The sequence below is a fragment of the Trachypithecus francoisi genome, unplaced genomic scaffold (assembly GCF_009764315.1).
Source record: "Trachypithecus francoisi isolate TF-2019V2 unplaced genomic scaffold, Tfra_2.0 Contig01554, whole genome shotgun sequence".
NCBI lineage: Eukaryota > Metazoa > Chordata > Mammalia > Primates > Cercopithecidae > Trachypithecus > Trachypithecus francoisi.
Window position 1 is genome coordinate 1,282,837 of NW_022681439.1, and position 14,508 is coordinate 1,297,344.

At 41.2% G+C, this 14,508-nt stretch overlaps 2 protein-coding genes across 4 annotated transcripts in view; one reads left to right on the plus strand and one right to left on the minus strand.

The window, feature by feature from the left end:
- The window catches only part of ERI1 (exoribonuclease 1), a 170,305-nt gene that overhangs the window by 108,658 nt on the left and 47,139 nt on the right, over positions 1-14,508 (plus strand). Inside the window, exon 7 of one of the 3 annotated variants that reach the window (XM_033176810.1) lies at positions 12,238-12,650. The exons of the other annotated variants lie outside the window; for them this stretch is intronic. Within the exon in view, the coding sequence (XP_033032701.1) occupies positions 12,238-12,330 (93 nt within the window). The 3' untranslated portion in view covers positions 12,331-12,650. Of the gene's footprint in view, positions 1-12,237; positions 12,651-14,508 lie in introns of those variants that run through there. 3 annotated transcript variants of the gene reach the window in all.
- The window catches only part of PPP1R3B (protein phosphatase 1 regulatory subunit 3B), a 33,974-nt gene continuing 23,076 nt past the window's right edge, over positions 3,611-14,508 (minus strand). The window contains exon 3 of the transcript XR_004428703.1: positions 3,611-3,668. The gene's annotated coding sequence lies outside the window, so the exon portion shown is untranslated. The remainder of the gene's footprint in view (positions 3,669-14,508) is intronic.

The following is a 14,508-nucleotide window of genomic DNA, read 5'->3' on the forward strand; positions in this document are numbered from 1 at the left end:
TAACATCTTTAAAGTATAAAAGAAAAATACTCTCAACCCGGAATATCTATATCCAGTAAAAATATTCCTCAAGAATGAAAGTGAAATGAAGACATTTTTCAGATACACAGAATCTAAGATAATTAATTACTGGCAGAGCTAAACTCTGATAAATACTACAATATAAGTTCTTTAGAATAATGGAAAAGTTATCATCTAACATCTTAACCCATTGAGGCCGGTACAGCAAAATAACATAAACTGGGTAGCTTGTAAGCAGAAATTTATTTCTTACAATTCTGGGGGCTGGGAAGCTAAAAGTGTCAGCAGATTTGGTGTCTGGCGAGGGCCCACTTTCTGCTTGACAGATGATGTCTTCTTGTTATATCTTCACATGGTGAAAGAGGCAACTGAGCTTCCTCGGGCCTCTTTTATAAAGGCACTAATCCTATTTGTGAGGGTCCCATCCTCATGGCCTAATCACCTCCCAAAGGTCCCACTTCCTAATACCATCACCTTAGGGTTTTTTCAACATATGAATCTTAGAGAGACACAAACATTCACACCATAGTACATAGCAACTTGGAATTTCAAGGCGGAATGAAGAGCATAAGAAATGTTAAGTATTTGGGTGAACATGAAAGACTGTTCCCCTTTAATTTCTTTAAAATACACATAACTATTTAAAGCAAAAATTAAGACATTGTTTCTGATGTATATAGATGTATATGGATACTGGTAAAATGTATCTAGATACATGAAAAGTATATCAAAAAGAATAAAGGGACCTGTACAAGTGCAAGATTTATATATTTCATGTAAAGTGGTGCAAAAGTAGCCCTAAGTAAATAAGAAAGTTAAGGGTGTATATATTAATCCCTAGAATAATCACTAAAAACTAATGCAAATAGTCATAAATAAGCCAATGGATACATTAAAATAAAATTCTAAAATGTACAATTAACTCAAAAAAATGTAAGAAAGGAGGAACAGAGGAACAAAACACAGATAAGACCAACAGAAAACAAATAGAAAATAGTAGGCTTAAATCAAACCACAACAATAATTATATTAAATATTAATAGACTATGCATTCCAATTAAAAGGCAGAGATGGTCTTAATGGATAAAAAAGGTAGACCTGAATGAACACTGCCTATAAGAGTTACACTGTAAATATAAAAACAGTAGATTGAAAGTAAAGGTAAAGTAAAAGGATAGACTAGAAAAAGAAAGATATACCATACAAACAATAAACATGAGAAGACTGGGTGGCAATAATATCAGATGCAGTTGACTATGAAACTAAAATTATTACCAGAGATAAGGAGGGACATTTCATAATGATAAAAGTATCAACTTATCAGGAAGACATAACAGTTATGTATGTGTATGGACCAAATAACAGAGCTTCCCAATATAAGCATACCTTGTTTTATTGCACTTTGTGGATACTGAATTTTCTACAAAATGAAAGTTTGTGGGCAACCCTGCATCAAACAAGACTATCGTCACCATTTCTCCAAATGCAGATGCTCACTTTGTGTCTCTGTGTCACATTTTGGTAATGCTTGCAATGTTTCAAACTTTCTCACTCTTTTTAGTGTAATACCATAAACCTTGAATAATATCATGAGATCCATATTGAGTGCCCCTAGTGACACTGGAAATGCTCCCAAGAAACAGAGAAAAGTCATGACATAACAAGAAAAAGTTGACTTGCTTGATATGTACCATAGATTGAGCTCTGCAGCTGTGGTTGCCACCATTTCAGACAGATTATTCATCTTGTGAACAGGCAATGGAAACTTACGGTATCAGTACATACAGTAGAGTGTTGTAAATGTATTTTCTTCTCCTGATGATTTTCTTAATAACATTTTCTTTTCCCTAGCTTACTTTATTATAAGAATATAGTATATAATACATATACAAATATATGCTAATTGACTGTTTATATTATTGGCAAGGTTTCCAGTCAAAAGTCAGCTATCAGTAGTTCAGTTTTTGAGAAGTCAAAAGTTATATGCAGATTTTTGGCTGCATGGCAGGGGTCAACATCCCTAACTTTCACATTATTCAAGGGTCAACTGTAATAATAATTGCTTATAGATTCTTTGCAAGGCCCAGTGCTAAATGTTCCATATACATTATCTCATTTGGCCTTCCCCCAAACCTTTACATTAGGGGCAAGTATGGTTCTCATTTTGCAAATCAATGAGAGACCTAAAGGGATGGAGTGAGTTGTCTCTCAGTCACACAGCTGAGTGTGTTTGGAAGCAGGACTAAAATCTACCTCTGCCTGACTTAAAGGCCCCTTTTCTTATAAGAATGGGGTAGATACAGGTTTTATTCCTTCTTCCCCATAGACAAAAAGTAGCATGGTTCATGGTCATGTAAATACACATCCTGAATATTTACCCTTCTGATTCCGTTGCGTAGGGGGAATATCCACATCCAAGAGACCCCTGCAGTCTGCGGGGCTCCAGAGGGAGGGCGTCCTGTGGATGTGGAAGATCTGCTTTTATCTGAGTCATGAGATCGGACTGTGGGTCCCTGTTGTCGCTAACCCCCTGTGTGATCTTGGGCAATTCACTGTCCCTGTCTTTACCCCTACTTGCTCCTCAGTAAGTCAGAATGAACTGAGATCTCTTCCTGAAATTACTTAGTCTAATTCTATGGTTAGTTCCTGGTGGCCAGGAACCAGAAATAAATCTCTCAGCAAAATTTTGCTTGTGGACCATGAATCTTAGAGAATCCATGGTAGCACTGATATCTTTAATTCCCAGATATTTTCCCATAATGAAACTCCAATAAAGCCAGGATCTCTGGTTCTTAATGTGGTGTTCTCCAGATCTCTGACTCCATCTAACCCCGCTTCCCCCAGATCTATCATGTTTCAGTCCATGCTGCTGGCCTGCCATTCCTTAGGAGTGCCTTAATCCTGGCCGGGTCACTTTTTATTTTTTTTTCCAATCATAAGGGTTTCTTGAGTCCTACAAAGGGAGAAAACTCAAGGGTATGGTAGTCATCCATCTTGGGAGCCCGTGCTCTGGAGTTGGGCGGCTTATCTTTCCCACCTACCAAAATTATCTCCCTGCCTAATCTGTCCAAGGTGGGCGGAAAAGGTTATTTCCACATACAACTCCCTTGCAGAACTCAGTTTCCATGACGCCGCTCCAGTACCACGCCTAGCCCTATATTAACAGCACGGTAGACTGGACACAGGGCCTCTTCTCCCAAGAATTCATCAATCCGTAAGTCTTCGTTAAGTAAATTAAACTAAGGCTCTTGCTAGTGCCTTCCTGGCACAAGAAACTTGTCAGTTTCTGGAATCTCTAAGGGTTCACACCTCCCCTCCCTCATCTCCACCTTGTCTTATTATTATTACTATTATTATTATTATTACTGAGACAGAGTCTCACTCTGTCACCCAGGCTAGAGTGCAGTGGCGCGATCTCGGCTCACTGCAACCTCTGCCTCCCGGGTTTGAGTGATTCTCCTGCCTCAGCCACCCGAGTAGCTGGATTACAGGCACCCACCACTGCGCCCAGCTAATTTTTGTATTTTTAGTAGAGACGAGGTTTCACCATCTTGCCCAGGCTGGTCTCGTACTCCTGACCTCAAGTGACCCACCCGCCTCGGCCTCCCAAAGTGCTGGGATTACAGGTGTGAGCCACTACACCCGGCCTGTATTGTTTTTATTTAAATAATTGTGCTGGAAAAATCATCCTGCTTGGGAAAAAAAAAAGTAACGCAGGAAGAGGCATGGGGCAGACTCAGTGTGTTACAGCAGTCCTTTTGAGAATGACAGCTTGGGGCATAGCCAATGGAAGAATTCACCTTCCTCATCTTCTCAGAAATGGCTTTAGGATGAGGTTATGGGTATAAAATATGCTTTCCTTTAGGTTCACTGCGTAACTTTGGGTAAGGAATTTAACCTTGCAGTGGTCCAAGTGCAAATGTCCAAGGTGTTACTTCCCATAATTTTGTGACAATAAGAATTCTTGAAATACTAGGAGACCTTTGCAAAAATAAAGTGACCTTGCAAAAGTGACATTTCTGGCCACTGCTGAATCTATCACAGGACTTAAAATGGAGCTTTCTGGTTTGTCATAAATGTATGCCCTCAATTTACTCTGAGACCGACCTCTCCAGTTGGTTCTGGGGATGTCTAAATCACGTCAGCGTCTTACACGCCGTGGGCCAGTGATGGCGAGGGCTGGATTTTCGCACATGGGAAGGCCAGGTGGCATCACTTTTGCTTATGACTTACATTGGCCATCTCCGTCTTTCCACTTCTCCTGCTGCTTGTGAGAATAGATCCACATTTGCTAACCTAGACCTCACGGGAGTTAGAGTCACCAAACAAATAGAAGAAGGCCCTTAGCCTGGCAAAACTTCAAAAGTTTCCACTTTCTAATCTAAAGGGGCAAAACTACAGCCATACCTTGGAATGAAGACTGACGTTTCCCCAGAACTTCTAAAGTCTCACCAATGGCTAATCAAATGTCAAATTCTCACAGCAAGAATTTTCCAGAAGGGGAACAGGTAACTGGATGTCATTTAACTTCCCTGGGCCTTAATTCTCTCATCCATAAAATGAGGCAGTAGGAGTCACTGGTGCTCCACAGTTCTTTCCTGAGTCAACTATGTAAGAGTCTATCTTTCTATTCTTTTTTGTTCTTTTTTATTTTTTAATTTTTGAGACAGGATCTCGCTCTGTCGTCCAGGCTGGAGTGCAGTGGCATGATCTCGGCTCACTGCAGCCTTGACCTCCCAGGCTCAAGTGATCCTCCCATCTCAGCCTCCCGAGTAGTTGGGAGGGACCACAGGCATACACCAACATGCCCAGGTAATTTTTTAAATTTTTTCTGTAGAGACAGAGTTTCACCATGTTGCCCAGGCTGGTCTCAAACTCCTGGGATTGAACAATCTGCCTGTCTTGGCCCCCTAAAGTGCTGGGATTACAGGTGTGAGCCACTGCACCCAGCTGTCTTTTTATTCTATTGCATTCAAGTATTATTGCCAAAGGCTGGTATTACCTAAAATTAGCCATTTTATTAGTCTTCTCTTCCCCCTTCCCACACTATAAAATACAATGATTAGTAAAAGCTCATGAACTTCTATCTTGCTCTAGCTCAGCTGACAGTAGAAGGCTCTCATCCTCCTATGGATATATTTCAGGTCTTTTCACTGATTTTTCTTAGGTATCTATAGTATCTTGGGAGGGTTTCTATTCCCAGCTAACCCTATATCCTCTCTAAAGACCTACCCAAATATTCTAGCTTTAACTTCTCAGCAAAGTTCTATTCTTGTATTTCCAGTTACCCATAGAGAATTTTCACTAGGAAAGAACATCTCATCATAAGACAGTTAACAGATATTTTTGAGTGCCTATGATATATCCATTGTTATGAGTAACCTAGAAGAAACATCAGACACTGCCTCTGTTCTTTTTTTTTTCTTTTTTCTTTTATCTTTTTTTTTTTTTTGAGACAGAGTTTCGGTCTTGTTGCCCAGGCTGGAGTGCAGTGGCGCAATCTCAGCTCACTGCAACCTCTGCCTCCTGGGTTCAAGCGATTCTCCTGCCTCAGCCTCCTGAGTAGCTGGGATTACAGGCGCCCGCCACCACGCCCAGCTAATTTTTTGTATTTTTAGTAGAGATAGGGTTTCACCGTGTTAGCCAGGATGGTCTCAATCTCCTGACCTCAGGTAATTGACCCGCCTCGGCCTCTCAAAGTGCTGGGATTACAGGCATGAGCCACCACACCCGGCCACCTCTGTTCTTCAGAAACTGAAATTACAACAAGGGAGGAAAAAACAAATATATTCATCCAGCAAACACTTGTTGAGGATCTATTTATGTGAGATACTTCAAAGTCTGATAGGAAATGTCGCCATGTATCTCAATTTGCCAGGAACTGTCTTATTTCTACCTGTCGCATTGGTGTGTTATAAGTAGCAATCCTTCTGACCTTCAAAAGCGCCCTAATTTGTAGGGCAGATTAGAAGATTGCTTTGATGCTGGAAAGTGATAGGGCCTTGATAACCTCATCCGCTAGAGTCGGGTCAATGGAGAAGATTACCATAGCAACTAAGGACCATTATGTTAACAGAAACAGATATTGTCACACCCTGGATATTTTTGTAATTTGAATGAGGCAATCTCATTCATTATCTGAGATATTTCTAGAAGCTATATTCAGGTTGTTGGTTAATCTAATGCAAATTGTTATTTTCTCCAGCTTACCATTCTGATCAGCATCTATGCCTCTGGGATAGGCTTAGCCTATGCTGAGACAGGTCAGATCTCACGTCTATAGGAAATGGACCAAGGAGAAGCCTTAAAGAGTGGGCAGGCCTGGTGTGGTGGCTCACGCCTGTAATCCCAGTAGTTTGGGAGGCCACGGCGGGTAGATCTCTAGAGGTCAGGAGTTTGAGACCAGCCTGACCAACATGGTGAACTCCATCTCTACTAAAAACAATACAAAAAAATTAGCCGGGTGTGGTGGCACATGCCGGTAGTCCCAGCTACTCGGGAGGCTGAAGCAGGAGAATTGCTTGAACTTGGGAGACAAGTGAGCCGAGATCAGGCTACTGCACTCCAGCCTGGGAGACAGAGCGAGACTCCACATGAAGAGAAGGGACCTGAAGTTTCATCAGCTCAGTTCCATAATCATGCCTGGCTGGCTACTCCATGCTGGGCACTGCCTCTAGTCAACAGGGCAGAAGGAATTTTATGAGCAGAGCATGGAGGTGGGAAACAGCATGCGGTGTGTGGGGCGCGTGGAGTAACTTGGCACTAGTGGGCGTCTACAGTGTGTGGCAGTGGTCAGCAGGGGATGTGCTATGGGAATAGGCAGAAGCCACATGATGGAGAACCTACATCAAGAAACATCATGCTTTTTTAAAGTGTGAAAATGAAAAAGGTACCTCCGATGTGGCTCTATCCCAAGGGCTCTGACTGCCTTGGCAGCTGCCACACCTGCAGCAAGACGATCCATTTTTCAGTGCTTCTGGGGAATCCCTGAAAACCTCTCTGCCCCCTCCAGGGCTCTGTCCAGCTGTATGTTACTCGTATTTGCAGATTTAGTGCTGGTGAGACAGTTTCTGGAGACCCAGGACAAACATGCTGGCTGGAACAGCCAACCCCGGGCAGTCAGCCCCTGTTTGGCAGCACTGCCAGGTGCTACAGAAGAGCTGGTGCAGCAAGGACAATCGATTCGTGTGGGTCAAAGTAGGGGTGTTGATGTTCTTCCGGAATGTGCAGCAGTTGCTGATAATGTTGGCTGACACTGATGCCAATTTCTGTCATCTTCCTTCCTGCTGGTAGACTCGGATGGTCCCAAAGGCCATGTATACCAGCCTGGAGTGCCACCCCGAAGCCACTGGATCTTGAACTCCCTGCCACTCTGAACTGCAACGCACAGAGCAGGGGATCTTATTCACACTGGCGACATAAGTTCTTGGCAACAGGAGCAGAGCAGTATGGTTTGGTGCTTAACACAGGAAGTTAAAAAAAATAAAAATAAAAAAAGGAAAGGGGAAAAAATGCTCATGTCAGTGTGGAATGGGCAAACAGAAGCCACCAGAAAGGTAAAATGTGAAACTAGCAGGAAGAACTGTCTCCAATTGCATGAGAAGAACATGCCAACAAAGATTATTTTCGGCCAGGTGCGGTGGCTCAAGCCTGTAATCCCAGCACTTTGTGAGGCCGAGACGGGCAGATCACAAGGTCAGGAGATCGAGACCATCCTGGCTAACACGGTGAAACCCCGTCTCTACTAAAAAATACAAAAAACTAGCTGGGCAAGGTGGCGGACGCCTATACTCCCAGCTACTCGGGAGGCTGAGGCAGGAGAATGGCGTAAACCTGGGAGGCGGAGCTTGTGGTGAGCTGAGATCCAGCCACTGCACTCCAGCCTGGGTGACAGAGTAAGACTCCATCTCAAAAAAAAAAAAAAAAAAAAAAAAAAAAAAAGATTATTTTCAAAGATAATTGTTAAGAAACACATGGCCAAGAACTTTTTAAAAAATCAAGTACAAGCCCGGCATGGTGGCATGTGCCTGTGGTCCCAGCTACTTGGGAGACTGAGGCAGGAGGATGGCTTAAGCCCAGAGTTTAACACTGTAGTGTGTGATGATCATGCCTGTGAATAGTCACTACACTCCAGCCTGGGTGATATAGCGAGACCCCAGCTCTAAAAAAAAAAAAAAAATCATGTGCTGACATTTGTTTTCCAGTTAGCTGGGCACCAGCACTTGAAGAAATATCTCTTTTAGGATGAAGAGATATTTTCCTGAAGTTGTGTGAAACAGTTTTTCCTCTGTACTAACTCATTTAAACATTAATGAGTCTTAATTACTTTTTCTTCTCTATTGCAAAAGTCTCACTGGTGTTCATTTGGTGAAGAATCAGCAATGAACTAAGGGAGTGTGGGAGGCATTCTCCTCCTCTGAGGACTGTAAAGATGCCGATAGATAGAAATAATCTTGAACAAAAAGGTCCACGAGGTTATTGGGCTGATTTGTTGTCCATTCTGGGTCATGTGCATGCCAAGTCCATCTTTTTCATCCAAAATGCCTTCATGAGTATGTTCTGAACTGGGATCCTGAGGGTCATACGATTATGACTATTTTTTAACTGTGACTCTCACCAGAGAGAATACTCCAATTTAACATGCCCCTTTATGAAGTTCAACTCATGATTAATTGTCGTTTACACCAGCACTACTCAAAGTGTGGGTCTCTGATGCTCGGGGAGTTTGGTGCAAGCTGTAAATCAACATAGTGCTTTCTTTATGGAGAAACTCAAGCACTAAAATCCTGTCCGCCAAACTACAGTGTGCTTGGTGAGGCGGTTGACACACATTATGGTGCAAGCTTCTCCTCTTGATTTGGCAGAGTAACCATTTGCAGACCAACATCTGTCTACAGACTGCACTTCGAGGCACTCTGAAATATACTTGACATATTCTTACATCATCTTTATAATCTATAAGACGTAATCTATAATTATTAATCTGTCTCAACTTTAAAAAGATTATTTTGAAACAATTTCAAATTTATAGAGAAGTTGCAAGACTACTACAAAAAACTCCTGTATGCCTTTCTTTCTTTTCCTTTTTTTAATTTATAATTTTTTTTTCTTTTGTAGAGATTGGGTCTTGCTATGTTGACCAGGCTGGTCTGAAACTCCTGGCCTCAAGTGATCCTCCCATCTCAGCCTCCCAAAGTGCTGGGATTACAGGCGTGAGCCACCACACCCAGCCCGCGTATGCCTTTCATTCAGACTCCTTTCAAGTTTTACCCATGATGTGCTTGCTACCAGTGGGTCCAATTAATGATCCCATGATCTAGCCTCTTTCTATCTGGATGTTTCTTGGAGTTCCATGCCCTTGACCTTTATGAAGGTTACATTTTATAGAATGATCCTTAAATTGGATTGTTCTCTGTTTCTTCATGATTAGACCAGGTCATGCATTTTGGACAAGAATGTCACAGAAGTGATGCAGTGGTCTCACTGCCCACTATCAAATAGTCCTGATGTCATTTTGCCCCATTGGTGATGGAAACTTTGATTGCTTGATTAAGATGGTGTCTGCCCCATTTCTCCACTGTAAAGTTACTTTTTTCTTTTGTAGTTAATATTAGGTAAAGATTCCATGATTCATTCCATTTTTACTTCCTTGTTTTAGAACTCATTGTTGTTTCTTGCTGGAATTAATTATAACCGTGATGTTTGCCAAATGGTAATTTTCTAATTGTATTATTCCCCTTACATTAATAAATCGGCATTCTATTGTAAGGAAGAACGTTGGTATCTCCCATTTTTACAAACAAATGTGTTCTCATCCATTCTATTCTTCTATTATTCAGTGGGTTACAAACCTCACTCTCATTAATTACTTTGATGTTCATGTAGACCCAGATTTTGACAGTTGCTTTCCTGCAAAGCTGGATTCCGCATCCTTTTGCCATGTGCCTCTCCTTCTCTGAGAACTTCTTCACAAAAAGCCCTTCCAGGATTTCTGGTACTTTTTCTGTTCCAGGTCTGCATCAGCCAGTTCTTTGAGGAGCCTTAGTTCCTTTTCATGGATATTTAGAAGCCAAGATCTAGGTGCAAAGTAGGACCTTTGCTACTGGAGTGTTGCTTCTCCAGGCCCTCTCAGTGGACAGAATTAGGAAATAGATGTATTTGTATCCGTCCCTATATGCAAACACACAAAGGTGTGTATACACACACATATGCCTTTACATCTATAATTCTATCTTGACATCTTAGGGTTGCATCATCCTTAGTGTATTTATTTGCTGGCCCCTGTAGGTAGCCATTCTCTCGACTGTGTGAGGGGCCTCTCACCCTGCTCTGACTTTGTGCTCATAATTGTTACCGTTGTCAAGTGCCACCAGCTGCTTCTGCCACCTTGCTCCAATATCACTCTTGCCCAGGCCACTGTCACCTGCCTTTCTTGTGCCTGCTCAGTGACCCTTGGGCTGAATTAGGAAAGAGAGGAAGGAAGCCAAATTTTTGTTTCTTAATTAGAAAAAGAAGTAAGCAAAGGCTAAATTGAGATTACCTGCCAAGGTTACTCCTTTGTTTCCCGTTAGGAGACAGATAAGACAGCCTGTCAGGATGACATCAGCATTGAAATGAAAGGGTCTTCAGTATCTCTAAGTCTGTTTCAGGATCGTAATCATGGCCAGAAGGGTGGGAGGGGTGGTGCTTGTGCATCCCGCAGTGCACGTCAGCCTTGGTTTTTGCAGCGGGAATAAGGCTATCAGTGCTGGCTTTAATGTCGCTAAATCAGCAGAATGCTTGTCAACTGGTCTAGACATGCATCATGCCTGATGAAAGAAGATGAGAAAATAGAACATTGGTTTTTCTGACAAGGGGCATTTGGAAACGTGGGGGTGTTATGCGTTGTCACAATGCCTGGGGCCCACTGACATTTGGTGAGCAAGAGCCAGGGATATAAATGTTCTGTAGTGCACAAGGCAGTCCTGCATGACAATGTCTTGTCCCATTCAAATGCCAGTGGAGCCCCCTCTAAGAGATACAAACAGGTGCTCACCCACAGGGGCACAGTTTGTAATGCTTTCATGCCATTACTGCTGTCGTGTTGATGGGGGGACATGGTCTCCAGGCTCCACCAGATGGGAGCAAAATAACCATAACTGCCAGAAATAGGAGTGTTTGTAGTAACTGCTTCCACATATTCTAGATACCCACCCACTGTGTGCAGTTATGAGTGAAATTGTGGCACCTTTGTGAAACCCACAGCCCTGATCTTGGTCCTAGTGGGCAGCATGACATTGGAATAAAATTCAAGACATCACGTGATCCTGTGTTGTGCCCTCTGTTGAAATTAGCAACTGGAAAATAAATGTGTTTCTACGGTCAAGGAGAACTGGTTACCTATTATGAGCTCACACATCCCGTCACTTGGTCAAGGAGTACTTGCTTGCACTTCCAAATTGATTGTAAGCTCCTCGAGAGCAAGAGGCCGTATGGCAGGCTTGTGTAATCACCCATGGTGTCTTGCAATTAGTAGGTGATTACTAGCCCGTGACTCAAGGTTTGATTTTGCCCAGCTGGACCATTCACCATACCACTGGGTAAGGAAGGGCTCACATCTGTTTTCTACAGGGTTCCATTGCCTCACGAATGGCTGAAAGCTGTAAACTTCTGAACTGGTTAAGCAAGGGAGAGGAAGCAAAGCCCCTTTCTCTTTCACCTACTCTCTCTCCCGCCCTTCCTCTGATTTATAGGCTGTCAGAAGTGGATGCAGGAATGACTTCCGGATAGGTGGGTAAATGACCCTACTGCTGAATTGTTCTACTTTAAGCTCAGAGCTGAAGAGCAGGACATCCAGGCTTGGGAGGACAGCTAGGGTCATAGGTGTAGGGTGGCTTCTGCCATGAACTCTGTTCAATGTTCAGCAAGTCTTCTAACCTCTCTGGGCCTCATTGTCTGCATCTGTAAAATCGGGAGGTTGGACCTCACGATCTCTTCACATCTGTGGTTCTACAGGTTTTTGTCTTGGACCTCATGACATGCTATGAATCACGGCCACATCCTGAACAATAGGCAAAGTGACAGGGAAATGTCACAAAGATGGCAAAGTGACAGGGAAAACAGAGTGAAAAGTGTGTCCTATGATAACACTGGAAAGACCGTTCTCTGGCCACAGTTCAAACCTCTCTTTCTCAGTGAGGTTTGTCTTTTGTCTTTTTCTTTTTCTTGTAATTACGGGAAGAACAGCAAACAGCACTTACAGCTGCTGCTTTCCCAGCTAGGAGGATAAGCCAGGCTCAGGCTCTGGGGGGTGGAGAGATGGTCTGTTGACCTCAGCTTTACTTCCAGACCACAGGAGTCCCACATTTGTCCAAGACCTCTTTCTTTTGTCCCATGGAAGGAGGGCTGCAATGACTGGACAGTTCCACTCTCAGCAACCACTTCTGATCTTTGAAATTCTGATCTCCTTTTAACAAAGTATGGTGAGAAGTAATTTAGACTAAATGACTTGACACCTGTATTTCCTGTTACTTTACTTTTCTTTCCATAATTATTTTAATTCCTGAAAAGTAGAAAAGTACTTTCTCCATCATTTCTTATTTTTCCCTTTTACCTTAAAAACATAACTCTGCATTTATTATAAACTATCTTAAATCTACTTTGGAAGTGATTTGAAAATAAACTGCAAAATAACAGTGTTGTAGGTGTCTAATAAGCTTTGTGTTGCAGTCAAGAGGAAAAAGCAGTAGACACATTTAGTAGTAAGTATATGAAGTAGAAGGGACATGAGAGAATATTTAAATCATTGTTTTTCAAATTGCAGGTTGTAGCCCATTAGTGGGTCCTGAAATCAATTTAATGAGTTGCAATCAGAATTTTTTAAAAATAATATAGAATAGAGTAGAAAATACCAGAGTACATGACACATAAAAAAAGTTTGTTAATGAAATGTTTGCTTAGGCAAGTTCTGACTTGCCTAAAATATCAAAGCTATTAGAAACTATAAAAAACAGAACAAGAACTTTGCACAGTAGATGAAAGCATTTTATTTTACTAAGAATTAGTTTATATGATTAGCTATTGTGATGTCCCATTTAATTTAGAAATAGTCTTTGCAAAATCCCCTGAGAAAACCACTTGATTAAATATTTATTGAGTGCCCAAATGTATGAGAAAGTGTGCAAAAAAATTTAATGAAAATACTTCTTATTAGGTCATGTAACTAATAAAGATATTCAACTATAATTTAAAAGCTCCCAAAAAGGAAATTTCTAGGCCCAGAAGGTTTCAGTGGTGAATTCCATTGAACATTTAAAGAAAATTTAATAATTTTACACAATTTCTTCCTGAAAACAAAAGAGGAGGGAATGCTTATCACTTCATCTTATGAGGCTAGTATTACACAGATACAAAAAAAAAAAAAAAAAGATCAATATGGCTTATCAACTTAGACACAAAATCCCTGACAAAATATTAGCAAATCAAATCTAGAGATATATTAAAAGAATTATATACCATGACAAAATTTATTTCAAGTATGCAAAGTTATTAGGTCAATATTAAAAAATCAATCCATATAATCCACTGCAAAGAAAGAAAAAAATCACACAGTCATATCAATTCACACAGAAAAGGCATTTGACAAAATCCAACAGCCACTCATGATAAAAACTCTCAGCAAACTAGTAATAAAGGAAATCTTCTTTAGCTTGATAAAGAGTAGCTATTAAAAGCCTACAGGTAACATCATGCTTCATGTTGAAAGACTGCTTCCTGTCTAAGATTAGAAACAAGGCAAGGATGTCTACTCTCACCACCCTTATTCAACATGGTGCTAGAAATTCTAGCTATTGCAAGAGTGCAAAGAGAAGTAAATGGATAGTGTAGAGACTGGAAAGGAAGAAATTAAACTGCCCCTATTTTCAGATGAAATGATTATCTACACAGACAATCTCAAGTGATCTATAAAAACTCCTAGAATTAATAAGTGAATCCAGCAACCCTGCAGGATATAAGATTGGCACACAAAATTAATTGCATTTCTATTTGTAAAAATGAACATCCAGAAACCAAAATTAGAACACAACACAAGTCACTCCAAATAAAATGAAATACTTATGTGAAGGATTTCTGTGCTGAAAATAACAAAATGCTTATTAAAGAAATTAAAGAAGATCTAGATAAATGGAGAGGCATACTATGTTCATGGATTAAAAGACTTAACATTTTAAGTCAATTCTTCCCAAATTGATCGACAGATGTAATGCAATCTTGATCAAAATCTCAGCAAGAGTTTTTGTAGACAGAGACAAGATTACTCTAGAGTTTACATGAAAAATTTTTAAATTTTTTAGAATTTAAAAAGTCTTGGGGCTGGGTGTGGTGGCTCATGCCTGTAATGCCAGCACTTTGGGAGGGCAAGGGGGCAGATCACGAGGTCAGGAGATTGAGACCATCCATCTCCTGACTAACATGGTGAAACTCTGTTTCTACTAAAAATACAAAACA